This window comes from Camelus ferus, chromosome 20 (assembly GCF_009834535.1).
Source record: "Camelus ferus isolate YT-003-E chromosome 20, BCGSAC_Cfer_1.0, whole genome shotgun sequence".
In the NCBI taxonomy this organism is placed as follows: Eukaryota; Metazoa; Chordata; class Mammalia; order Artiodactyla; family Camelidae; genus Camelus; species Camelus ferus.
Genome location: NC_045715.1, coordinates 2,831,048 through 2,858,831, shown reverse-complemented (window position 1 = coordinate 2,858,831; position 27,784 = coordinate 2,831,048). Strand labels below are relative to the sequence as shown.

Here is a 27,784-nt window from a genome sequence, read left to right as displayed (position 1 = left end):
GGCTGCGCACGCGCCACCCCTCCGCGGTGACGAGGTCTACTTCCAAGTTTCAAACACACAGCGAGGCCTGTGCCTCCCGCCCAGCGGCTGGGCCAGCTAGGACAGCGAGCTCTCCTGGGCGCGGCCCCGGCAGCCGCAGCTTCCACAGCACAAGGAACAGAGGGCAAGGGACCCCCCGGACACCCGGAACGCAACTCCGCGCGTCCCGAGCGGGCAACGCCCTTAAGTGTCCCTCACGCTGTCCAGGACTGTGAATACGCATCTCAAGACAGTAACATCGCAGCACCTTCCCAGACACCAGAGGACGCCACCGTCACTGCGCAGCGGCGCCCCGGGATCTGCGTGCACTAAACCCGCCGTCAGGAGGGAAAACGCAGACAGTGCGCTGCTTCCTCCCGCTCTCCTTACACTTCACTAGAGCATTTCACGGCCCACTTTCCAAAAGAAGCAAAAGCTGGTCAAGCATAGTAACGGGTAACTCGTATGCTGAATTATTCTCCTAAGACGCGACCTCTAGCACAACACAGCGGTAACCACACCAGGTGAGAGGCCACCCAGAGGGGCAGGGCCGCTGATCTCTGACTTACCAGGATGTTGTCTGGCTTGATATCTGCATGGAGGATATTGCATCTTTTAAGGAGTTTCAGTGCCAAGAACAACTGCTGACTATAGGATCTTACAGCCTTAATATGAAGGCCAACATCCTTACCATACTTTTTTAACACCTCTCGTAAATTCATACTTTTAAGAAAGAAAAGAAAAACCAAAATTAGGGGTTAAAATGCAAAATGGAAATAAAATAAAATCAAGTTCAAAACACGAACTACAATGAAAATACTTGGTTCAAGAACCCACCCCCCCACCCGCTGCCCAAACTTTTGATAAATTAGATTCTACACTGAAAGGCGAGCACATGAAACTGTGTACACAACACTATTTTCCAAGTAAACAGAAGGGAAGACATGCAGTGGTAAAAATCCCTGTTGATTTTAGAATGGGCTTACAGCTGATGGCAGAAAAATGAAGCCATACTTTTGAAGATCAAACCCCACTATGCTCATGTCTTTTCATTCCAGCTCAACCCTTCCTTAAAGTGTTTAATTTTCAGAGACTCTCTCTGCCGAGCTGAAGGCCACTCGAGGTAAATGTGCGGCACCCAGAACACAGCCAGTTCATGTTCACACATTATGACTTTCAAGAAGTTAGCTCTTCATCAATAAAAAGCAAAAACTAGAGCTAACTGGAGAAAAGTCAGGGACACAGAGCATCGATCCCAGCATCCCTGAACTGAGGCTGGCAGGGGAGAAGCGGCCAGCTCTCTGGGTGACGTACACGTTCTCACACGTACCTCAGAGGCTCGAACACGAGACAGAGATGCTGTTTGTGATAAAAATGTCTGAAGAGTCGCAAACAATGAAATTTGTCATCAGGATCAGCGTCATTAAGTTTTTTCAAAAATTCTAATTCTTTTAAACCCGTTTTTTGCCTGAAATGAAAAAGAAAATTAGGTCAGGACAGAATACATCCAAAGTTTAGGAAAACTAAATAATAAGTATTTGTTAGTTCCAGTCTGATGTATCACAAGTTTAGTTTGTGTTTTTTTAAAGTACTAATAACAGATCTGCTGAGGACTGAGAAGTCTCTGTATCATTCACACAATAATTAACACTCAGCCAAATACTGTTTCCATAGCTGATTTCCAGAATAATCAATTAACAAAACAGAAACACCGAGGAACAAAGCCACCACACTTGAAGGGAGATCAATCTCGCACATTTAATCTCAGAACATCTTCATGTAAATACTATCCTCTGAAATTCTAGCTATAATTTGTCTGCATTTTAAATTTACTGTCTGTAATGTGGAAGCTGGGGATTTCCATCAAACAAAAAAAACTCTCTAAGCCGAGGGAAGCCCAGGACTTTAGTGTAAACCTAAGCCCTTTTTTCTAGTGTTCTCAGACCAACAGTAAGCTGACTGTTGCCGCTCGGTGGGCGGCACAGACTACAGCCGAGCGCACAAGACAGCAGGTACCTCCCCGCCGATGGAAGGAAAGGCGACAGACGGAAGCTGCAGGTAACTCCCGCAGCCGCCACACGCTCGGGGACGGCTAGTCAGCGCGGTCCTGTCTCTCACCTCTGGCCCCCAGTGGGAGGCAGGCGCGGCGAGGCCAGCCCTACGACGAGCGGCAGAAGGCAGATGTCTACGCTGGTCTTGGTGCACAGAGTGGGTGCTGAAACGCACTGGGCTGAGCCACGTGCCGTTGGCCCGCAGCCCCAGAACTTCACACCCGAATCGCGTGGCTGTGAGGTAAAACCCAGCCATTCACGCGCGGTGCCTGCCTTACACAGGCCACGGGGCCCGACGCCTGGCCTGCCCGGGCGGGAAGGGCTGCGTCCCGTGTCCCGTGTCCCGCGGCCCCGACTCACATGAGCTCGTTGTTTCTGATGATCTTCACGGCCACCTCCTGGTTGGCTCTGGCGTTGTCCCTGGCTCGGACCACGTTACTGAACACACCCTGGCCGGTGTAGCCATACACGTTGTAACGCTTATCCAGGACTTCACCTATGTTCACACCTGAAGAGATAAATTAAAAAATTAGAATTCTGACCTTAACAGATCACCAGGCAAAACTATGAGATACGCATGATAAATCAAGAAGCAGGCGAAACAGTGCTGTCAAACGTGTCTTCCTGGACACCCCGGAGACCCCAGGCCTCGCCTCCCCTGTGCCTCCGGCATACTGTGGTTAAAGTTGCCGATTTCCAACCGTTACAAGCGTTTCCGCTGTCCCGGCAACTGCTGACGACCTTAACAGCGAGCAGGGAAGCTGTGCGCGCACTGTAGGACAAACCGCACGGCTGGCACCCAGGGTCCTGGTGTGTCGTTTTTCTTGGTTTCGGTTCAAGACAAGCAAATGACACACCCTACCCTCTGAAGGGTTATCTCACGGCTGAAAGTAACTCTGCGCAGCCTTCAGCTGCACAGCAAGTCTTCACCTTGGTTCAACTTGTGATGCTTCTGGGCTGCTCGGCAGAACACAGCACGGGCTCACACAGCTGCCACGTGTGCCACACTTTACAAGTGATGCCACTGCGATGCTACTTGCAGAGTCCTCCCAAGTGTGCAGGCATCAAGCAGCGTTAATTCTACAGAACGTTACGAGGAGCCTGAAGTGCGCCGTGAACTTACGGTAATAGCCTTCGGCATCAGTCCAGTTGTCCCTGAGGTTGGGGTTCTCTTTGAAGTCTTTCCCAATGCCAGCAGCCCGAAGACGCGCACTCTGAAATGAAGGCGGCAATGTGAGCTATTTAGCCGTCGACGAGGCAGACAGTGAAAGCACTTCCTTCAAAAGAAACACGGGCAAACCCTGCCATGATCTGATAAAACCATTTTATGCCAACTTCAATAAACTCTTACTATGACTTATGTAAATGTGATGCAGCTAAAACACGACACCAAAGTCTCTTGCATACAGTAATGCTCAGGGAAAAAAATTAACACATAATCTTCAGAAACTTCCAGGAACATGCCTGGGGCATTATAGATGAAAGTAAAATCTCAAAACCACACCTGATTTTCTATGGCTACTGACAGAGAGACAGACAGACATCAGAGGCGCACTCAGGAAAACCGGTGTCTAACTCCCTATCAACCTGCATGTCTTTCCCTGCCCCGTCCATGCAACACTCCGCCACTCCGCCCGGCTGTGTGTGCAGCGTCACTGGCGGCACTGGACAAGTCTGCGTGGGAACTCAGGAACTCTGGGACTTCTCAAGTCTCTGTCACAGACCCCTCTCCAACCCCCCCCAGAAAATCCTTCAACATCGTCCAGGCAAGTGATGGGTGCCGGTACTTTCACTGGCTCAAAACCACTCTATCCTCTCTTAACTCATCTTTTTCGTGTGTTCTTGTTGCAACGTGTCACATTAGGGACACGTCACTTAAATCACTCACCGGTGTCTCCAGGATCTCACTCCACTTCTAACTTCCCTCTTCATGTCCATCCTCCCCACCCCACCTCCCTTTACCAAAGCCTCCTTACTTCTCATGTTCTCTTCAATTTATGATGGAAATGGTCTCAGACTTTTAAGTATGTTTTAAAGTTGTTCAAGAAAAACCACTGATAAAATAGCCAAAATACCAAAATGTGTTAACCCACTCCTTATAACATTTCCAACTCTTCAATGAATTCTGCTAGGTTCCAAACCCTCAAGTTCCCAATCACCTACACGAGGGGAGCCCGAAGAGGACTCTGTTCCAAACAGGCCTGGAAATTACTGGCATCATTTTGTCTCACCTCACTACAACCAGCCTCTCCCTGCCACACATCTGTAAATCCAAGAAAACAGCTGTCTAAAAAGAAACCATCTACACACTTAAGTCACTCAGTGCTAACTTTAATGAAGTTCTCAGACTATCCCACTGCACTTGTTTTAAAACTTGACCTACCTTCAGGCTTAAAGGAAAGTTGCAAACTAGTACAAGACATTTCAGATACACCTCACCCAGGCTGCCCCAATGTTAACGTTAATTTGCTTTACCCTTCTCTACGTGTGTATATACCACTCAAACACATTTGTTACACATGCTTTTCTATTTGACAATTGTATTTTTAAGACTTAAAATTACTTACATCAAAATATGCAGCAAACATATCATCGGATTCTGTAAACATATCAGGTGCCAACAGCTTCTTCTGAGATGAACCTTAATGGGAAATAATGGTAAACTAATAGGAATTAGCATGAATATTTGAAAAATGCAGAGACACATTAAACCACAAATAGTAATTTTGGAAAATCACTACCAGCAATTCAAACTTTTTTCCCCACCTGCACATCAGTTTTTCATTACTACCCAACTTAAAATCACTTTATAACACTTAAGATCTATAAAGCTATCACTTTTTACTAAAAGAATGCATTTCAGAAGGTTGACAAGCCTAATACTTTCACTAACATTAGTTAAATTAATATACTATTAGCTAAGTAATAATTATTAAAATGAAAGCTCATCTTTAAAAAAGTCTTATTTCTAAATTGCAGCTTAAATTTCAAAAGGTTAATATCCCCACTATAGATAGCTGTCTGTATTTCTCTCCTAAAAAGTCTAATAACTCCATTAAAAAACTGGACAAAAAAAAAATTAGGCGTTTTTAGAAAAAAAAAAAAGAACAAGAAAAAAAAAAAAAAAAGAACGTAATGGCATTAAGCATATGAACATATGCCCAATCTCACAGTAAATGAAACACAAATTAAAATCACAATGAAATAGCATTTCTCTCCTCTCCTATGAGCTTCCTAAAAATTTAAAAGTATGACAATATTCTTAACAAGGTCCTGGATAAAAAAGTACTCAGACATTGACTACAGGATGGCCAAACTGTATAACCCCCATAGAGGGGACTCTGGAAATACACAGCAAAATCACATATTCACTGACTCTTCAAACCCAGCAAGTCCACTTCCAGGAAACCAAAGACACAGTAGCAAGTAGGAAAAAAAGCCTTAATGCACAATGCAATTATGATTAATGCTCCAACCAACAGGCAACGACAGGACGCAACCCAAACACCCCCATTAGAAGACTGAGTAAACTGACACCCTCATCACACTGAAATACTACACGGCTGTAGAAAGGAATGAAGGTCTTCTCAGACAGGTAAGTGTGTACAGGGTGATTTTTCGTGTGCTTGTGTAAATGGAATGCAAATGCATACCTATATGAAATGTTTAAATAATTTTTTAAAAGCCCAAATTATCCCTAAAAATCAGAAGTGAATGAAAATAATCCAAAACTTATCAAACTGGTGGTATAACCAGACAGAAAAATTAACTTTAAGACACAGATTTGCTGACTATACACCTTGGACTGCATCCCAAGGACAGAAAGAAAATTACATTTCCTAATTGCATTCAATGTATTTCATATTGATAATCACAGTGATGACTATACATATGAAAGTTTCAAAGTAATAACCTAAGTAACCATGTTTATAGGGAACCAAGTTTTTCCACCGCAAAAAAGATAAAATGTAAAGTCAAGGAAGTTAGCAAAACCCCTATAAACCTCAAATCCAAATCGGCAACATCCGCCTCGTGTCCAAAAGCGTGTGTGTTTCCTACCTGGGTCTGGTGGAAGGGCCCAGGAGCAATGGGCATCTCTCAGTGCCCTGTAGTTTCCAAGGGGCATTTCCTACTAAATGGACCCAGGGTTCCTGGAGCACCAGCTGATCCTGTTCTAGAGCAAGACACCCACAGGTGAGGCCATGATCACTCACTGTGGTGGAACAGGAGTCGGCAACCTCGGCCTCACTTTTTCTGTATGGCCCATTTTTACATTTGGAGAGGTCTGGGGGAAAACACGATGCGTATTTCGTGACCCGTGAACACCACATGACATTCAATCCACCAAGTGTCCTGGGGACGCGGCCCTGCTCACTCATACGGGGGCGAGGCCACTCTACACGACAGTGGAGTCCAGCAGTTGGAGCAGTCTGAAATAATTACAAAAGCCTAACATTTACTTTCTGACATTTTACAGAAAGTTAGGGGACCCCTGTCCTAGAAAGACAGCCATGTTAAAAACTGCAGGGTTTGGGTCAAAAAGACACCAGAGACCAATTTAAAAGCACCCCCCCCACCCCCGACGGAAAACAGCCCGAGCGTCAGGAGAATGGCAGCAGCAGACTCCAGCACAGGAAGTGCATGACGACCCCAGGGCCTCCACAGTCTCACTGGTTACCTCTGGGGGGCGCCAGCCCTATTCCATGCCAAAACCGGGCTAGCAAAGGAGAATAATCAGACGCCTGTCATGCCTTTCCTGCACAAATTCTATTTTGAGATAATCAAAGAATGGAAACTTCTTTTACAGAATTAGAGCTAGTAATTCAAAAGGAATGACGGAAATGTAAAAAAATCACCACTGTGGAACCTCCCCATGAAATAATGGATCTAAGCAAGGATGGCTGCTGGCTAACTGCACGGTGACAGCCAAGAGGAGACCCAGAGGCCTGTCTTGTCTAACCATCTCAACAAAAACAGGACAGCCATACACCACATGCCACCCAATGGGACACATGTACCAAGTACTCTGGATGGAAAAGTTAAACTAGTCTCTACCACTACTAGTTTCCAAGAAATACAGAGGACAGGGGCAGCAAATGACAAGACTAAGGTCAGACAACATCAGAGTAGAAAAGGTGCCCAGATACAGTCCCCGAAGTCAACGGCAAGAGGGGCTGGGCTGGGGTGCGGGGGCACCTCAATGGGGACAGCTGGAAAACCACTGAGAAAGAGACCTAAGAGACAGATACCCCAGATACAATGTGTGTCTCATTCTGGATTCTGAGTCAAAGCAACCATCTGCAATTAGACAGCAGATATGCAAAGTCAATTTTACCAAGTACGAGTCATGCTTTTTAAAAAGCCCGTATCTAACAAGTACAAACTGAAGCATTCACGGATGAGATCAAGTCGTGGCTGGGATCCGCTGTAAAGCACTCCAGGAAGCAGCGCAGAAGGCAGGGGGCAGGCGGGCGCACAGTTACATGAACTAATGAAAGCACTTAACGCTGCTCCTGCACCAGCGGGAGCAACACACTCCTAGTCCCGGGCGCGTCTCCCTCCCCAAATACACCCTCATTGCGACGCAGCAGGGAGAAGAGCTGCGAGGAGACAGGCACGGCCAGCGGAAGCAAACCCTAACCGGCTCACCGTTGCTCTGCTCCACGGCCATCAGGTTGTGCTTGGCTTTCACCGAGGCCTCGAACGTGTCAACGTTCTCCCGTTCGTACTCTTTGACGTCCGCAGCCACCCGCTCCAGGATGTCCTCCGGGGAAGGCGAGCGCGTGCGCGTGCTGCTCTGGGGGCTGCTGGGCTCGGACGGCACGGACATGTTGCTGTCTTCAGCAAGGTATTTGTATTTCTGTAGCAACGACACAGCATTATCTCCACAAACCCAGATCTTATCTGAAGATTTTTATATTTGCTAAGAGGTGCTGCATTGAAACACGAAGTGTCAGATAATATCAACAAACTTTAAAGGTATCTACGTCTTAACTGAATTAGGCCCACAATCCCTTACACGTAATTTCAAATCCACAAAACTCTTAAGTACTCTTTTCTTTGGTGCACATTCACAAGGTGCCGAAACCTGACCTGAACAGATGCGAGGCCCTGAAGTCTTCCGTGCCTCCCCCGTGTGAGCACAGTATGCCTCACTACGGGAACACTCAGCGTGCCCAACGATGGGGCTACGTGATGCACACACATGAACCACATCACCCGCTAAAATGCAAATACTTCTTGGCCCCAAGGTTGGAGATAAGGGATTACGGGCCTGGCTCAGAACAAAAAGATTCAACCAAGTCTTCAGGGCTACCGGTTTAGTAAGGTTCACCAGTGCCCCAGAAAGGCGTGGCTCCCCTGGAGTTCCAGCCATGCCCCCCGTACTCTGGTGGTTCCAGGCCTTTCCTTTGCTCTGAGACACTGTCACCAGATTCATGGTCTGCTGTGTATGTTTGGGCGAGCTGTTCTTCCCCTCAACCCCACCACTCACCTTCCATCACTGATGGTGAGAAGGCACTCTGCAGGGACTGCCGCCCTCCGAGGACTGAGTGGCCAGGCTTCATCTGAGGACAGCCAAGGAGAACTGGCAGCCCTCGGAGGCGGCCCGCCTTCTCAGTAAGGCCTGTGCATGACACCACCCCCCCTTTCCCCGTCTCTTGGCTCTCGGGCAGCCTTCAAATTACTCTTGAGATGTTCAACTTAAATAATCACATTTATATCAGAAAATCCATCTCATTAGGCATTAAAAAATTTTCCCACATAATAGGGTATGTTTTTGCCAAATGAAATTCCTCCAACTTATACTCATTTATGATGGTTTTCCTGTTCATCAACTTAAAAAAAAAAAAAAAGAAAAAGCAAAGCTCCCATTCTGTCTTACACAAGAGGTTCCATCCGAGTCCTGTTTATGTGTAACAAGGACGCCTATTTTAATTTTATGAAGAAACTGTCATCTTTTCAAATCTCACAAGTTTACATATACTTCCTTCCAAGGCCTGTTCAATTGCTACTACTATCACTTCTTCGTTAAAGTGAAAACCTTTATTTTGTTAAAACAGTGATTATTTAAGGAATGTTGATCAAACTGTTACTAAAGTCACGCACCTGAACGATCGCCTGCCTCTGTATCCTCCGCTGCTCTATCAGGGCTTCCTCATCTTCCTCCTCCACGTCGAAGTCCTCAAGGCTTAGAAAAACCACACACACGCGCGCAGTTAATTCCAAACATCCTTTGAGATTCCAAGACCATAACTCATGTGCATTTAAAAGAGCTGAAAAACGCAGGCCACCAGTGAGTCCGAAGCAAGCCTTAAGCCGCCTTACTCTGTCCCTGCTTCTCAACGGTCCTGGTTTGGAGCCCTGGCAGGTAACGTAACCTCCTCACCTGTTTCACGGCACCAAACAGGGAACAAAAGAAACATCCTGAAGTTTAAAAACGTCACCACTAGCTGTGCCATGTGGTAAAGGCACTTTCCCTCTCCAGCCCCTTTTCTCACTCCTAGAGAGAGGGCTGGGAAAGAGATGTAAATTGGTACTTTTTCTGGGTCACAGGGGCCTGAGAAGGCTATAGAGATCCTTCCCCACCAAAAATGCACGCGTAGACAGTTGCATATGATCTGAAGGGCAAGCGGTCTACCGCCAAGCCCCGCCCCGACCGGCCCAGCCTCCCACGGGCCTTATGCTCCCTCCCAGCACAGCCTTTCCCAGGACCCGAGCTCTGAAGGTATCAGATCCACGTGTGCCACCCCCCCCCCAACTTCCTTATCACCTAGCTCTAACCAGGGCCTCTCCCCTCGGCACTGCGACGCTTGGCCAGCGCTTCGCTGTGGGGGTCATCTATGCACTGGAAGACACAGAAGGCCTGGCCTCCAGCCACCAGGTAACAAATAAAAATGTCTTTAGACATTGTCAAAAAGTCCCCGGGAAGGCAAGTCACCCCCAGTTGAGACCCACTGCTCTAATTTAGTATTATTTAAGATGTTCCATTTAGACAACTAAGTTTGCATTAAAAAATTTTCCCCACTTTTATTAGACACAAATATTTCTGCATTTTCCACAATCTAACAGGCATATCTGGCACCAGCTGGCCTCAACTGCAAAGTATGTATCATTTTACATAAAACACTTAGTATACAAATCGCACCCCCCAAACCGGTAACTAAGACTGGCAGAACCGTCTAATACACTGGTGGTTCCTGGTGAAAATAAAGCAGAGAAGGCTCGTGACGCAGCAAAGGCCCAACACCCACTCCAGCCAAACTGAGACCTCTGTGTTCAGATACCACGACCTGTCACATAACCTATAAAGTACGCACGAAGATTAACTTAAATGTGAGACCACGTTGATGGATTTGCTTAAAACATTCAGGTGGAAATGAAAGATTTCCAAATCAAAGTGTTTCTCTAAATTGGAAAAAGGAAATTATGGTAAGTTTCATTCTTACTTATCATCAGATGAAGATTCCTGTTCCACTTTCATTCCTTCGGAAAGACTTCCTTTAAACTTATCTTCCTTCACTTTGCTTCTGCTCCTGCGCCTACGACCCCCCCGAGATCGAGACCGCCTTCTCAAGCGTGATCTGCTTCTCCGACCTCGGTCCCTATTTGAGGAGAAGACACGTGTGTGTTTTTTTTTTTTTTTACCGGTCAAGTAGTCAGACAGGCTGCGAGTGTGTTCGGGCTACAGGTGTTACAGGAACTCAATGTACTTTTCAAAAGCTTAATTTTGCTATGAACCCAAAACTAAAAAGTCCTGTAAAAAAAAGTTAGTTAAAATTTTAAGGTAAAATTAACATATAGTAAGACTGGAATAATCAGCTTAACTAAAGATAACTAAAATGCAGCTACTGTTCTGACTGACTGCAGAGGCACCAGGGAACCTGGAGGGGCAACGGAAATGTTCTGTATCTTATGTGACTAGATGCGTCTGCCAAAACTCACAACTCTACCCCAACAGGGGTGAATTTTACTTTATGTAAATGATATGCTTCAATAAGCCTAGCTTTAAAAAAGATCACTGCTAAGGTACGGGAAAGACAAAGTCTTTGACAAAAATTCCAGGTCTAACACAGCCCTCGGACACCATTACAAACGCATAAAGGCCGCGCCTGCTGTTAAACAGACAGGAACTGGCATTGGAGTTCAAGCCCGAAGCGGACGCTGGTGTTAGAAAGACGCTGTGGGACCGAGCGGAGAAGGCCGGAAGCCCGCAGCGGGCCGCAACTCCCTGCTAATACTGTCACGTCTGAGCACGTTCATCTCAGTTCTTCTGAAACCTCACTAAAACAACAGTGAAAGGGATGATGGAAAAGTAAAATGCTCAGCCACAGAGAATGTGAAGAGATGTGACAAGAGATGCCAACAAAATCTTGACATGTGCCAACTGGGCAGAAAAGCAGTAGCAATGAAATCTGAGCCGTGGTCCAACGGGGACGGACAAGGGAACTAAGAGCCCAGAGCCGGGGGCACCGCGTCCTCTGCGGCGTGGGAGGGAGGGAGAAGCTGAGAGAACTGCTCACACCCTCGAGGGACAGCTCGGCATGGCAGAGTCCCCTTTCTGACACAGTGGAAGGTGCCAGCTCCCCCTTCCACGCTCTGGCAGGATACTCAACATTCGCTTGACAGAGAGATGGCGGCTGTAACACGGGCCTGAGTACCAGGAGGTGCGGGAAAGAGACCAGCCCCGCTGGCAGCCGTGAGTTACTCACGAGTGGGGGGGAGGACTGGAAAACCCACCAGCCCAAAGACAAGACCCTCAGTCACCGACGCGCCAGTCCTCACCAGCCCTCAAGCTCTAGGCTGTCAGATGGAAGCAAGCCTCCAGTCGGCTTTCTCAGCGCCTGACTTTTAAATCAGAACAGACAACAAGGAAAGAGCCTGCTGTTGGAGGACAGTCTTCAAAGGAAACAGTGAACAAGCAGCAAAAGGAATCTGGGAAGAAACCGCACAGGTAAGAGAAAAACTAAAAAGAGCAAAAACTCCACAAAATAAACTCATTATCATCTTCGACGTAAGAGACGTTATTTCTTATAAAGCAAGAGTAAAATGTTATTAAAAAATAGTCAACAAGGTCCTGGAAATTTAAAAAATTATGAGCACAGAGGAAAAAAAATCAATAGAAGAGTAAGCGGATAGAAGAAGAAAGCCTCTCAAGACTGAAAGCAGAACAAAAGGACAAGCAGATGAGTGAGGGGGAGTCAGTGAGCAGCACACGAGGTCCCACTGGGGAAAAGAGAAAGGAACCAGGGAGACAGCGAGCAACACAACACAAGCGAGAGAAGAGCTCCCAGAACAGGCGGCCGCGGTTGCCCTGCTCCGAGGGGCCCATGCAGCGCCAGCAAAAGGAAGGGGAAGCAGCAGTCACACGCCAAGACACATGGCAGCGCAACTTCAGAACACAGGACACTTCGTGCAGAGAAAGAGAAGAGAGGCCTACAGAGACGCCCAGGTAGCAGAGGAGGACTTCCCAACGGCAATGACGGAAAATAAGAACTCAGAGGGTAACAATTTAAAACTTCCAAAGAAAAAGTGATTTCAACCTAGAGTTCTATTCCTTGACAAATCAGCAAGGAGAATGATATGCAGGTCCCCCCAGATGTCCTTCCCATGCACTTTGCTCAAGAAGATACCGGAGAGGCACTACCAGAGCAAGGAGGTACCGCAGGAAGACCCTGGACGCAGGAAGCGGAGTGACAACAGCAACGAGGACTAGGGAAAAGGGGAAGCAAGCCCTACAGCGACAACCGTCTAAGCTGGCCCACTGGTCAGCCTGGGCTGGAGGCCACGAGCCCGGGAAGGAAGGCCCTCTGGTCCCCTCTGCTCCCGACGACCTGCTCAGCAACGAACGAAATGCAGGTGATCACAATGACTGCGTGAACAATGAGCACGTGCGTCCGCAAATGTGATATCAGGCAGAAATGTGCGAGGGACGGTATTAAAAAAAGCAGGATCCTCCGAAACAGGAAAGCAATGCATGCGGCAGTAACTTCAAAAAATTCACACACACACTCTCAGACAAAGCATTTCTACTTCTGAGAATCTAGTATGCAAAAATTCTGAGATACATAAAGATATATCCACTGGTTCAACATGAGCCTTTCGTGTGTTGTGTTTCAAAACTATATTCATGCACTAGTTTAATTAAAAATGATAAAAGACTGGCAAATGAACGTCTGTCTACTTATGCTTTAGGTCAAAATATTTAATGTGTATATGGATTTTCAGAATGATTCCCTGCTTTAAAAAACAACCTTTTTGACTAACCAACTGCTGGCTCCACATGCTTCACAGGGAGGGGTTTCTACTGCTGTGAGTTAAAGGGGTCTTTGCCCAAAGTCTTTCACGGCTACTGAGGTCATCGTCTCCAGCTAGGTGCTCTCAGAGGACCAAACCCAAGTTACCCAAGTTCACAGGACAATAAGCACAGAGCTGCAATTACGAAACGACAGGATACTTACTTCCTGTGATCTATCCTGCTATTAAAAGAAAAATCCTGAACCTAGCTCCATCAGAATTTACCTCTTGAAAAACAGAAAAAATGTCCAACTCTTGAAAAAGACAGAGTTCCTAATGAACACTGACTTACTTAAATTTGAGGGAAAATTATATTAAAGAAAAATCAGTGTGTGTGAAATATCACTTGTTGGTAACAGGAAACTATATGGGGTCACAGCTACGTTTCAGAGAAAAAAGGCCTTTAACGTGGAGCTTCAAAAACATTCCGAGCTGCATGGATCAAACGGGTAACACGTGTTTAAGGGATCTACCTTCTCCGAGGAGACCTGCTTCTTCTTCGGGGAGACCGGCTGCGCCGGAGCGGGGAGCGAGACCTCCTTCTGACGGGAGACCTGCTTGCTCTTCTTCGGGCTGGAGACCACCTACTGATCGGGCTGGCATCCTTCGACCTTTCCCGTCTACTGAGGATGTCATCTCGAGGTCGTGTTCTTAAGAGGACCAAATGACAAGTTCAGGGAAGAATAAATCAAATCAGAATAAACGATTTCCCCCACATGTCGAGAACACCTTCAGGAAGGGTGCACTAACCTAAAGACAGTAGGCACAGACGGGTGTACTTTGCAACAAAACAAATTTCGATGGTCACAATGACATTTTGGTGACACAGCACACATGCAATAGAAGGTCTGTTTTCTCTGGTCTCAAAATTTGAAGAATTATTAAAGATTATTTATATTGGTAGAGCCACTGATTCTAATTTCAGATAAACAACTCAAATAAAATGTGCCCAAGTGAGTAATAATATTCCATTCCCTTGGTTTGAAGATGTTTTCTTTCTAAATTTTTAACATTTTTGCAATTAAGAGTTTTATTTCTAATATATCAACTAAGAATAAAAGCAGCTTATAATCAACATGAGTCTCTGAACAGAGAACTGTAAGTGAGGGTTCAGGGAAAAGGACAGTTAATCTAGGCATGGAAGTAAATATTGGTATAACTTTCCTAGAAGTAAATGTGGCAGTAACTTCCTAAAACGTAAATGAATGTAACCTCAGACCAAATCCCACTCTATGAATCTATTCTACAAAGAAACTTCACACATAATCAATGGACATTTTTGCATACAATCGCGAAAAACTGGAACCAGCCCCAATCCTCATCAGTTTCAACAAGGGACTGATTAAATACATTAGGTACATCTGCACTGTGAACAATCATTTTGCTGTTAGATAAAGAATTAAAAATTATCTTTATGCACTGCAAAGTTGTGTTTCATGAAAAAGAAAGTCACTGTTAAAATAAATGGTGTGATTCCATTTTTGTAAGAAAAAACATACACATACAATTGTACGTGTATAGAAAAAGGGCTAGAAACAAACAGCTTTCTTAGGAGTGGTAGTGGGGGAGAGAGGGAGAGACTTCACAGGCTTCCAGGACAATTTAAATTTCTCTTTAGCACGTATCTATTCTGTAACTAAAAAGAAACTGATTTCAAATATTCAACTCTGGTCCCTAACAAACTCCTCAGAATTTTCTTTTCAAATTGAAAGCAACTTTTGAACAGGATCCTGAGGAAACACAATTCAGTAACACTGTCTCCACGCCGAAAACTAAAGGCAGGGGGCCATTTCATTACAACATCACAGAGGAGTAAAGAATCCTAGAATTCTTCAGAACACTCAGAAGTAAAGCCTATCTCAAGACAGAGCGCTCCGAAAACAGTATTCTTGAAGCTTCTCAGAAATGAGAATGATTTAAAACTCCCGGGGATGCCTACTTACACCCGTATTGCATTAATACCCGCAGACAGTAAGCACTGGCAGCAGCAGCAGACAAGCAGGAATTCGAAACACCTTTACACGGCAGACGCCAGTTTTCTTTCAAGTGCAGCCTGGTTGCTAATTTCACATGCCTAACTACTGAATATAAAAGAAATTTTAAAAAACCAGTTTCTAAAGTAGTTTAAATTGGCTAAATGAGGCCCTCCCCTCCCTGCTAAAATCCTTTCTGTTCCTTTACTTATTGGTTCTACAGTCCTAGGTAAGCTAAATAATTTGTAAGTGAGAAAATGGACCGAGAAGTTAAGTATGAGAATCACTCCACCTCATGAGAAATAATCATGACAATTTATGAGAAAAGAAATGATGGAGCAAATGTATTACATAAATATGAATTTTCACTGTTGCTGGTAAAAAATAAAATCATTTCATCTCCTATTCTTCCTAAACTCATCAACAAGATTACAAGTACATGAATTAGTAACAGAAAAAAATTTCCACTTTCAATTTAATTATGTTTTTGGGACCAAAAAAATCTGTAGTTTCAACTTACGTTGTTAGAATTCAAAATCATACCAATTCAAAAAGAATGGACAGACCACAATCCTTAAACTGATACCTCCGTTTTTAAAGGTAAAATTTTCAGCCTATACTGTTCAAGTAATCCCGGCCCTAGAAACGACCTCCCCTTCCCATAAATGGGTACACACGGACTTCTCTCAGCCAAACTACTTGGATTTACGGGAGTGATTCTGCAAATCAGACACTAAATTAAAGACCTAGGGGGAAAAAAAAAGAAAACCAATTGTGTCACCAAGTTCAATATTTATAAATCACCCCCAGTCAAGACGCTCACTTGACAAAACCGCAACTATTACTACAGGCGACCGTCAGCGTTGCGCTGACACGACAGAGCTCACTAGCGTCACTTTCACCGCCCCAGGCTCCAGTTTCTCCTTCCAGTGGGACGCGCTGGGGGGACGCGAAGGCTCTGACACCGAGTTACCTTGGAGAAGACAGGCGCCTCCTCTCAGGCTCCCTCCGCTTCCTCTCCAGGGACCGGCTTCTGGCCCTCCGTCCAGGAGACAGAGTTCGGGAGGGCGACTTGCTCTGCTTGGACCGCCTGTCGTTCACGAGCGGAGAGCGGCTCCTTCTCGCTTTATCACGCTGTTTCGGAGACAGACTTCTTCTTTTAGGACTGCGACCAGGCCTCCTACTGGGCGACCTGTTTTCCTTCCCAGAGGAAGCATCCTTAGAGGGAGATTTAACTGGCTTCTTTTCTTTATCAGTTTCAGACCGTTTCGATTTTCTCTCTTTGGACCGTGACCTCCTGTCTTTGGATTTACCTCTCAAGTCAACTGGGGATCGAGATTTTTTGCCTCGGTCACGACTCCTACTTTCGTTTACAATTGGGGATTTTTTCCTATCTTTCGACTTACTTTTATCTTCGGCCCTGGCCTTGTCGTCAGCGGGCGACCTGGCCTTCCCGCTCTTCTCCTGAGAGCGCCTTCTCAGGGCGGGAGACTTCGACTTTCTCGCTTGATCCTGAGACTTGCTTCTTTTGGAGGGACTTCTGGACCTCCTCCTCTCCTTGGACTTACTCCTCGTTGTCTTCTCTTTGACTGTTTCAACGCCTCCCTTACTTCTCTTCTTCTCAGACCTATGTCTAGTCCGTTCTTTGGATCTGCTTTTACTTCGCTTTTTCGCGCTGTTTTTATTGTCCGTAGGTTCAAGCTTCCCTCTTGTGCTGGAAGGCCTAGTGCTGGGCCTGCTCCCGTTCCGCGCCTTCTCGTGAATCTCCCCCTCTTCTTCAGAGCCAGACTCGTAGCCCTGTAAGATGAGCCCCATCCCAGACTGCACCTTCCCTTCCATCAGCTCATTATCAAGTTCAGCTTTAATCAGGGCTCTCTGCTTCTCCAAGTCTTCCAGCAAAGCTAAATCATCAAGTTTAGTTCTTTTTGCTGGAGACATACCTTCTTTGTCAGAAGCATCGATAACCTCTTTTCTTTTGTGTTTCTTGTGTTTATGCTTATGTTTATGTTTTTTATCCTTATCTTCTTCTGAGGAATGTTTATGTTTCTTATGTTTACTTCTGTGTTTATGCTTCTTTTTTTTGTGACGACTGTGCTTATTTTGAGATTGGTCTTCTGATACTTCTCCATTTTCTTCATTTACACTCTTTTCAGAATTATCAGCATCTTCCATCCTATAAATTATCAAACATATTTAAAAGTCACATCATTTATCAAAATAATAGTAATGATAAAATACACCTCAATGTAACACATGAAGTTAGCCACTGAAATATTTTACTTCAAAGGTATATGGCAAGAAGTGAGTTGAAATGAATAGTGATTTAACTTCAGTTTCTAGTGGTTAAACTCAAACATCAAAAGCATTAGAGGAAATACATAATGGGGGAGGTTAACATGATTATACTTGATAGAAAAAGGAAATCCAAACCAGGTACAGTGAACTGTTAATACTTGGTTAAACAGTCACTCAGTGACCTGGTTTTTAAACCAGCATTTCCCTCAAACTCAACACCAACGAAGCCCCCAACTCTGGTTTTCCACAAAACATTAATGACGTATATTAAGACACGAATCTCTTTCTCCACTTAAAGTTCAGAGATACACATGTAAAAAAAATCTCCAGAGCCAACACTGAGCTACACCCAAAACAAGCGCTCCCTGTCCGGCCCTGGTGGCCGAGGGCTGATGCCGACAGTGTGAACACACCCCGTGGGCTAAAACTTCAAAGTGAACTGACCAGGGGTGAGGACTCGAGGCTTGCTAAGTGGTCACTTGGCCACCATGCGGCACAGTAGTCCCCCCACTCCCCACACCCTCCACGGTTTTGCTTTACTCGCAGTTACATCCTAGTAATATTAAATGGAAAACTCCAGAATAAACAATTCGTATTTTAAATCCAGCGCTGTTCTGGGCAGTGTGATAAAATCCTGCACCGTCCTGCCCAGGACCCCCCGCCACGGCCACCGTCTGCTCCTGATGGTCAACAGTCCACATCATCACGGCTGATAACCCAGGGTCACTGGAAGCAGGCGAGCCTTCTGACATCTGGTCAGGCCAACAGCAGCCCGACGCCACGTCACTCACCGCCCCCCGAGCTCATCACAGACACTTTATTCTCTCACACCCTCAGGGGGAGGAGGGCAGGTGCAGTAGGGCAAGATATGTTGAGAGAGAGAGACCACAGTCATATAACTTTTATTACAGTATATTGTTGTAACTATTCTATTATTAGTTATTGTTGCTAATGTCTCACTATGCCTAATTTATTTTTAAATTAAACTTTATCACAGGCATGTACGTATAGGGAAAACAGTACATACAGGGTTTGGTACTATCCCTGGTCTCAGGCGTCCACTGGGGGTCTTGGAAGGTATCCCCCTTGGATAAGGCGGGACAAATCTAGTTTTCGTTGAAACATATCAAAGGGTCTTTTGCAGGCCAACAGTCCAACATCAGCAATTTCATACGGTTCAACCAAATATTTGTTCAGCAGACTATTTAGTCTCTCTAAAGAAGGTGCTTCTGTGCGTAAATGTTTGGACTATGCTGAGTTAGAGTTTATGATTCCAAATTATTTTGCTAAATCCTTGCTGTTCAGTAATCCTAGGTTAAACGCAGGCTACAATAAAGCAGTACTTAACTTTCCCCATTAAAGTCACACCATACTAAACCATCATGTCCTAGAGTGTGAGACCAAAACCAGACTTTAAATTATCTGGATTCAGGCCATCATACTATTTTTGGTAGAAGATAATGGATTATTTTGTCCAAGTCCTCCAAATTATACACTCCTATACTTTTAGTAAGTTTATTATTTGCGACATATACTACAAATAGCTCCTTGCAAGTTAAGAATTAATGAATCTATTCAATCTCTTTTAACATTAAAAAAAAAATCCCCCACACATAACGTAGGCATTAAGTCAGGCAGCAGGGAAACTAAACTGTACAAGACCAGCATTTGCCTCTCTCAAGGAAGTTACAGACCAGTGGAAAAGGAAGTCACATGAAACACTGGAGAACTGCAATGACAAAGACATGAATAAGAACATTCATTATGGGAACACTGACGTCACCTAAAATCATTCCCAAAGTGGTCAAGGAAGGTACCTCATAGGAGATGACAGGAAAAACCCAAGCTATTTGTTCAGCAGGCACTTTGAGGGGAGAGAAAAAACGGTTTATCAACAAGATACATGGATTAAAAAAATAAGGAGAAATAACACTGTCCTAAAGAATAAGAAACTAACCAGAAGGGTAAAGGGGTATTTCAGATACAGGAAAAATGGTGCAGAAGGCAGAGTTACATAATACAGCAAACTAAAGCAGATCAGTGTTGTCAGGTGTCAAACATGGAAGAAACTGGTCTAATGGAGGTTAGGATCTCAAGTGGACCGGTTCCAGCAGCTGAAAAGACATAGTACGAGATTCCAAGATCTGGCTGAAATAGTCAGACACCCAGGAACTGTAAGTTTGGGGTGCTGGCTGGGTTGTCTGCAATACACTGGTCCATTATGGTCCTCCAGCCAGGTCTCAGTCTTCAATAAACTAGGAGGGAAGGGGCTGGGGGGGGGGGTGTGTGGACAACACACTGGAGATACACTTGGAAAGTTACTAGTCACAACAGTGAAAGGGTGTGGAGAACATATAACTACCACATGGAAAGAACTCTGAATTTGTGGGTGTCAGATGGCCAATGTCCATTTCTGGTACTATGGACTGTGGGAAAGGAAACAGCATGAGAGACAGCTGCAGAGGAAGCTGTGTTCAGGTTGAGTCAGGTTTTAGTTCGGGCTGACTTCTCTCTAAAGGGGTGTAAAGACCCAGGACAAGTACTCTAGTGCTCTGGGATCATCAAGTTTTCTCAAAGACTTGGAAAAAGTGTAGTATCTTTGTACTAAACAAACAAACAAAACCCAACATGACTAGTATGGAGGGAGGAAATCACAGATTTAGGAAGATACAAAGACATTTCAACTCTGTGTTCTTTTACAGGCTATAAGAGGCAACCATCCTGGTCCCTGGACTCTCCGGCCCACAACCCAGAAGAAGAGTGTGTGTCTCTTTTCCTGAACCTTGACTTACAGGGGGAAAGTTTGAGAAAAATGGAACCAGGCTAATTCAAGATATGGAGACAGATATGGAGAACCTTCTTAGAGGTTGAGAATGATTTTCAGGGATATAAAATCTAAATACTTAAAGTACAAAATTCTCATCAGTAAGCTAAAACTCCATCTAAAGACCATCTAAGTACCCTCAAGAAAAAGGATGGCTGGGTGGTGAAGTCTCCAGAGCCAGACCACTTGGGTTCAGATCCTGACCCCACTGCGCACTAGCTGTGCAGCCAAAGGCAAGTTTAAGACCAGTGGTGCCAACCCCAACGCGGGCGGTGAGGACCGCACAGGTGAACAGATGTCAAGGCTCAGAAAAGCCTAGCACAAACCAGGTGCCCAAAAAATAAGTGTTATGAATGTTCAGATACTGGATAAATTTACTCACCATGCCACTGAGGAGCTGCAGGGATGGCCCCAAGAATGATTTTAAGGAATACTGTCAAGAGCATGAATTCAAGAGTCAAACTGCCTGTTCAACGCAGCCTGCAGCACGACACACCCCGTGCGAGCACAGGCAAGCTGCCCCTCTGTGCCTCACTTTCCTCCACTGCAGAAACTGGGAACTAACAGTACTGACACATCACAGGTCTGCTGCAGCGGTGAGTTCATACGTACAAAAGGCTGTCTCACAAAGTGCCCAAGAAATACCGTCTCTCCATGTCCCTGTGACAGATGACACCCCACCTTCAAGGAGGGTTACGGGCCTCACCCAAGGTCATGTGTACGTCCAGCTGGTGGGAAGGCTGGTAATTACATTTGAAGTCAGACCTCTTGCATTTGCTTGAAGATGCTTTTAAAATATCAGGTTGTATCACCACTCTGAGTGAAATTACTGCCGCCTGCCTCATTCAGAGTGAAAACTTAAACCCTCGTACAATCGGCCCAACCCCCCAACACCGACCCCCCATCAATAGGCAACCCCCCCTGCAGGGCCTGCAATGCTCTTCCCTGCCCACACCGCTGGTTCCTTCACCTACCTCAGGTCTCTGCTCAAGTTACACTGCCTCAGTGGAGTTTTTCTGATCAATTCGTTTTAACTGCAACCCCCACCCCCCGTACCACACAAATACTCACTTTCTCTGCTTAATTTCTCTCCAGATTGCCACCACCTAATATAATTCTTGTTTGTCTCTCCCTATTACAACATAAGCTCTATGAGTGCAGAAGTTTAATCTGTTTAGTCCACAGCTCTATCCCTCAGGCCTAGAAGATTATCTAAGGTAGAGGAGGTACTGAGGAAGTATCTGCCGCGTCAGAGAAAAGATTTACACAGACCAACGTAGAAGCAGCGCTCTGACCACAGCCGGTCTGCGCTGCCATACCACACCCTCGGCACTCACCCTCGGCACTCGATGGGAAGCACTGTTTTCGCTCAGTTATACCTGCAGTGCCGCACACAGGGCACACACCTGTTTCCTGAATGCAATAACCCAAATGACCTAATCATCTCCTCACAAGGAAAATCTGCCCTTTGAACCCTTTTCTAATGCTTTACAAGTCTTACAAGGAGCTTCAAATCAGAATTCTTAAGAGTTTACCCACAAAGGATGTAATTTCCTTCAAAACACAACCTAGCTCCTCAAGTTCTGAAGATCAGGCTCACATCACAACGCCCAGCGTCACTTCAGTCATTCCCACGAGTGACCCGTTTCCACCGTAACTTAATGAATGTTAACTCAATTAATAATGACTAGATTACTAATAAAATGCTGTTAGCACCTTAGGGCCAGCTAGGTTAACCCTGACACCGCGAAGTCCTCCTACATTGAGGGCAGGCAGAGAGCAGACCCTCTGTCTCTTCAGTTGAGCTCTCAAGGCAAATGTCAGAGAAACTGAAGTCGGACTAGGTGAATGAGGAGAACCTGAACTCAGTGGGTCAATAACACCCATAACGTATCACGTGGAATGAACGAGCTTGTGCTGGGTCAGCCAACTTAGGTCCATTATCCAACAACTTTCTTCGAAAGCTTTAGGAAAATGTCTCTGGTCAAAAAGTCTGACAGTATTCCTTGGATAGTTCATATCAACAATAAATACAGGTATATAAATGCCAAGTATAAAAATTTGCACTTGCCCATCTGTGCTTTACAGCGTAACACTACACATCTGGCAGGTCTGTCTATACCTAGCTGGTCTACGACAGGTTTGTCATAACGCTACTTACTGAGTAACAGCCTTCAAGTCTCATTTGGAAACAAAGCTGAACTTGAGGCGCAGACAACACGGGAGTGTCTAGCAGTCTTTATTCACGTGTTTGGTTAAACGCAACGCACAAGTTTCACCCTTCAAACAAACCGGGTCTTGCAGTATCTGGCACCATGAAACAACTTTAAAATTAAGTGCCCTGTTACCAAAAGCTAGTGCTATTCTAACTTCCTGTTTCACATTATTTTTTAAAAAGCATATTCTTAATAACATCTTCAGAGAGCAAGGGCAAGGCCACTGCTTTTTACACAGGGAAATAACTAAGCCTGTTTCTCTGACAAGTTAAACTACTTTAATACAGAACTAACGTAGACGTAAGAAGAATGAGTTCAAAACACCAACTAGTCTTAAAAAGAACCTTTCCACACCTACTTTCTCCAAATCTAGTCTGGGAAAGTAAGTTTCAGAGAGTCAGAACTGTCATATCAAAAAAATGGACCTTCTGGGACCTGGAAACGAATAAAAATGACTTCGAACCCGCCATTTTTAAAAGGAGCCACAATGTACAGTGGGAGACCATACAGCACAAGTGAGGTGCAGGGCTCCAGAACCAGACTGCCTGGGTTTACATCCTGCTTCTCTGACTTAGTGTGCTCCTGGGCAAATTAACTTAATTTCTCTGTGCTTCGGTTTCATCACCTGTAAAATGTGGGAAATAACAGTACCCACCTCCAGAGGGTTCTCATAAGAACTGAGTGCGTTAAGATTTGATCAGTGCTTTGAACAGGTCTTGGTAAGTGCAATTAAGTTACTACATATAAAAATTTAAATGTTTAAAAACCATCAGAAAGGCTGAGCTAAAGAGACTGACAAATGTAAAAGCCACTAAAAAGCCTTCAGAGAGCTTAAACACTATTTCACATGTTTGTTTGTATGTTTATATATTTCTAAAAATCCTACTTGGAATAGATTCCATATAACTGTGAACGTGAACTCCTCAGTGTTCTTGGGAGCTGTTCAGACACTGCATTCCAGCATTCACCATGAGCTGCCAACATGGTACCTACTTTCTTATCACACTGCCATTTCCTTTGTTAAACATTTTCAAGTAAGTCAAAGTGGGACATAGACAAGAGAGTCCATGTATACCAAGTGTTCTGGGGAAAGAGGGGTGGCATTAGACTATCTCTGCCATTTATATTGGAGGAGCATAAATATTAAACATAGTGTTATTTGAATATTAAAAAAAAAAAAAAGGCTGAACCACTCCTCAAAACGAATCTGAACTGTCCCCCTGAACTCAAATACATGGACATAACACCACAGAACTTTAAATAGATTACTAGAAAAATCAGCTGCAAAGCATAAGATTTGTATGGTATAAGCACAAAGACCAGAACTCTGCCGCATAGTGAACTTGAGAAACAAAAAGAGGCAAAGTCTAGTTAAAACTTCAGAATCCATTTGCTCTCTTTTAAGTCAAATTGTGAAGATAATTTCAGCTTTCAAAACCCTTTAGTGAAAAACCTCGTGCATTTCTCTTTCCGGCTGAGTAAAGCAAAGGACTGAGCAGTCCAGAACCGGGTGCACAGCAGTGAAGCGAGGGGCCGGCCGGTGGCAGAGGTTTCCCCTCTCTCAGTCGAAACTCGCTGGGAGACTACATTTACCTCTTTCCTAAGATGGCTGGAAACAAATCAGATAACGCTGATACAAAAAAAGGTCGCTATAGGAATACTGTTTTAAAATCCATTCTCTTTTAGGTTCTTGTTTGAGTTTTCCTAGCAAAAACACAGAAAACAACATATTGGTTTTAGTTAAGCAACGGTGAGCCCTGCAGCACACAGAAGTATGTTTCCACTCCGCCGCATCGATTCGTGTATTAGCCTAATTACAGACATGAGGCGCTGGGGGCTGGAGGTAGCTAACAATTTCCACTACTTCTTCCTCTTGTACTCTCAAAGAAGGGCTATAAACTCTGGCCAAAAACGCGAGGCCTCAAAACCGAGAACTTGCTCTTACTTTGCCTCAAGTTTGCAAGTTGGCAATTAAGTGCAATAGGCAGGAGGAAAAATAGCGGGTGGATGCTGGAGCAAAGAGCACGGGGTGGGAGAATGAAGTGCCCGCCAGCCACAAACTACAGCTCAGGGAGGGTCAAGGAGGGCGGCCCCAGCACCCCTTCTCTCTGCTTTCAAGTCCTAAGACGGACACCGGCAGCAGGACCACCGCGGGAACCGCCTGCGGAGGGGAGGTCTCAGGGCTCGCTAGCTGCCGCCCTGCTGCTCGGGGGCCCCGCACCCAGGCCGCCGAGCCGCGGCCGGGAGCCCGCTCGTCCCCGCGGAGGGCAGGCGGGCAGGCGCGCCCGCGCCGGGGCCTCGCGCTCGGGACCTGTAGAGGCCGCTAGCGCCCACGCCTCCCAGGGCAACGACGCGGCAGGCCCGGCCGCCCTCGACCCAACAGCCGCGGTCTCCGGGAGGGCGGAGCGCGGAGGCCGCCCGCCCGCCCGCGCCCCACGACGCCGCGCGGGAGGCAAAGTTTGGCCGCGGCCTCTGGGCCCGAACTTTCCCGCCCGCCCGGGCAGCTCTCCGCTGGTCCCCCCTCGGCCGGCCCCAGGGCCGGCCTTCCGCACTCCCGGACCACTTACTCTGGCTGTTCCCGCAGCGACGGGGCCTCCGCGGCGGCCATCTTGAACTTCCTGACTCCTCGGCGGCGGTGGCGGCGGCTGCCCGGACGGAGCGAGCCAGTGGAGGCGGAGGAAGAGGGAGCGGCGCCGTCGCGCATGTGCCGACCGCGGCGGGGACCGTGGAGCTCCGAGTCCGCTCGTAGAATCCGGATATAAAAGTGCATCCGGGGACAGAGCGCACGAGCGTCATGACGCACTTCCGGGGCGGGCTGCGCCGGCGCCCGCAGCGCTTCAAGGGCGAGCGTTGATTGGGTGAGCGCTCTCGCCAGTGTAGAGCCCGAGGTTAGTTCTCGGTATCAGATGGAGAGGGAGCGGCGGCAGAGAGCTGTCTGCACCGAGGGTGCGGTTCCGAGAACTGGTTTCACAGTGGGGCCCAGAGCTGGGTTAAGATTCTCAAATGAGGGCAGACGAGGCGATGATCTTGCTTCTGGGCAGCGCTGGGGGCATAAGAAACGCCTTTTCGCTGCCTAGATAACTCAGTCTGATGCGGCCTTAAAGGAAAGCGTGTAGAAGAGCATCTTGAGAATACTGGAAAGGCAGGGCTGAACCTAGAACCTAGGGGACTGTTAATGATACATTTATTTGAAACGTTTGAACTTCGTTTGAGCTTTTGCCAAATCCAGGGGTAAGGGCTCAGAAGTCCGTTACCCCTGTTCAGGTTCGCGGGTTCTGTAAATTGAATTTTTAAGTGGCATTTTTGTCCAAGTAACTTTATGCGATTTTGTTTTCCTATAATAATGGCATCTACAGTAATGAGATTAAATTAAATACTGTATAAGAAGACATTTATTGTGTCTTGGAGAGCTTTCAACACCACGTAGGTTTTTACATTCTCTTTCAGGAAAAAAAAAACCAAACCAAAAAACCTGTCTTTCTCCACACTTTGGAACTTCAAAGCAGGGTGATGATCACTTTCATTTTTGTAATAACTGAGTTTAGGTTTGACCTAGAAATTTGAGCTCTGAATATCTGAGCTTTTTATATATCTCTTTGATTTTCACAGAAGGAGAGTTACAAATATTCTTACAAAGTCAGTCCACAGTTGGCTGAATCCCAAACGTGTTAAAATGTTAAGCGTTTTCCCCTCGTGGACTTTATTAATATGGAAAACTATATCAGTCCTTAGATATTTATTGATTTTTGTGGGTTTCCCCCACCCCCCACCCCACACCCATTGAAGCATTTCTTATAGTCCTTATATTGTTTTCTTAGGAAGTATTTCCCTCTTTCTCCTTAATAATCAAATTCAGATATAACTTGGAAGACTTCTTTCAAAGGAAATAGTTTTCAGAAATATGTTAAGAATGGTTTATCTGCTCAACCATATATTTACATACAAATAGTGTGTAGGTTGGGATTTCAGAGTTCTAATTGTTCCTACCTCTCGATTGTAATCCCTATATTTTTTCAAAGCTATTAACGTATACAGCCTTGTATTTACAGATTATTATATTCTCTATAGCTCAAATATGTTATTAAAATAGCAGAAAATTAGTACGTTTAAAATTTTTTTTTTAATTTTTGGAGGGGGAGGTAATTAGGTTTATTTAGTTGTTATTATTTTTTAAATGGACCCTAAATGTACTGGGGATTGGACCCAGGACCTCCTGCGTGCTAAGTATGCACTCTACCACTTGAGCTATACCCTCCCCCTACACTATTTTTAAATAAATAATTTTGAAATTAAAATAAAAGAACATAGTGCATGTAGTACAAACCTATTAGATATCTTATTGGAAGTGAGCGCAAACCTGTAGAGATCTCATCTTGGATATAAAGTGGAATAATATACTTTAAGGCAAAAGAAGCCTAGCAAACTGCCACTAAGAAACAAAGTAACTTGCTTGTGATGACTCACTTTTTAAGAGCCAGTCTATGATTTGAACTGAATCTCTCAAGCCTGTCCTCTTCCTTCTTACTGTGCTGCTTCCCACAGAAATGTCATTTATTTGGCGTCTACTTAGCACGCACACACAGAGCTCTTTGATTTCCAAATGGTTTCTGAATAAAGGTAATGGAAAGCACTGGATTGGCCCCCAGAAATTCCTTATTTTCTCTGGGTCTGGAAGCTATCTCTTCCTTGCTCCTGGAGAGCTCATAAGCCAATCTCAACTTCTTCAGCCGCAATATGATCGCCCTGGCCCCCCGCCCCTGCTCTACGTTTCTTTGCAGTATGCTTAATGCGGAGATTAAGCATATCGAGTGTGAGGAAGGATGGGTGGGGGAGATAGGAACTAAGGTTCAGGTGTGAAGCCTAATTATGACTGGCTGAAGTTCAGACTTGGACAAACCATTCAAGATTAAAAACAAATAAAAGTTTCAGGAGATGATGCTGGCAAGAAATTTCCTTTAAACATTTCTCACCAAGTTCGCTTGCAGGCACTACGTTCGGAGAGCAGCAGGATCTGTCGCGGACTCACCCCAAACTGTTGCAGTTTTGGAAAAAACGGGGTTCTTTGAAGGCGGACTTAAAGCAAACATCCACTTACTACTTGAAACATTCAGC

The 27,784-nt window shown here is 45.4% G+C and overlaps 1 protein-coding gene across 4 annotated transcripts in view; it reads right to left on the bottom strand.

The window, feature by feature from the left end:
- Positions 1-25,442, bottom strand: part of PRPF4B (pre-mRNA processing factor 4B) — a 34,615-nt gene extending 9,173 nt beyond the window's left edge. For all 4 annotated transcript variants that reach the window (XR_004313347.1, XR_004313348.1, XR_004313349.1 and 1 more), the window contains exons 1-11: positions 25,240-25,442; positions 16,311-17,510; positions 13,838-14,014; positions 10,517-10,672; positions 9,177-9,258; positions 7,719-7,929; positions 4,637-4,710; positions 3,193-3,283; positions 2,430-2,577; positions 1,349-1,486; positions 588-741 (exon numbers count right to left, since the gene is read on the bottom strand). Coding sequence is in view for 1 of the 4 variants with exons in the window: in XM_032462425.1 (XP_032318316.1) it covers positions 588-741; positions 1,349-1,486; positions 2,430-2,577; positions 3,193-3,283; positions 4,637-4,710; positions 7,719-7,929; positions 9,177-9,258; positions 10,517-10,672; positions 13,838-14,014; positions 16,311-17,510; positions 25,240-25,442 (2,634 nt within the window). In the remaining 3 variants the exon portion in view is untranslated. The remainder of the gene's footprint in view (positions 1-587; positions 742-1,348; positions 1,487-2,429; positions 2,578-3,192; positions 3,284-4,636; positions 4,711-7,718; positions 7,930-9,176; positions 9,259-10,516; positions 10,673-13,837; positions 14,015-16,310; positions 17,511-25,239) is intronic.
- Between the last annotated feature and the right edge of the window lie 2,342 nt (positions 25,443-27,784).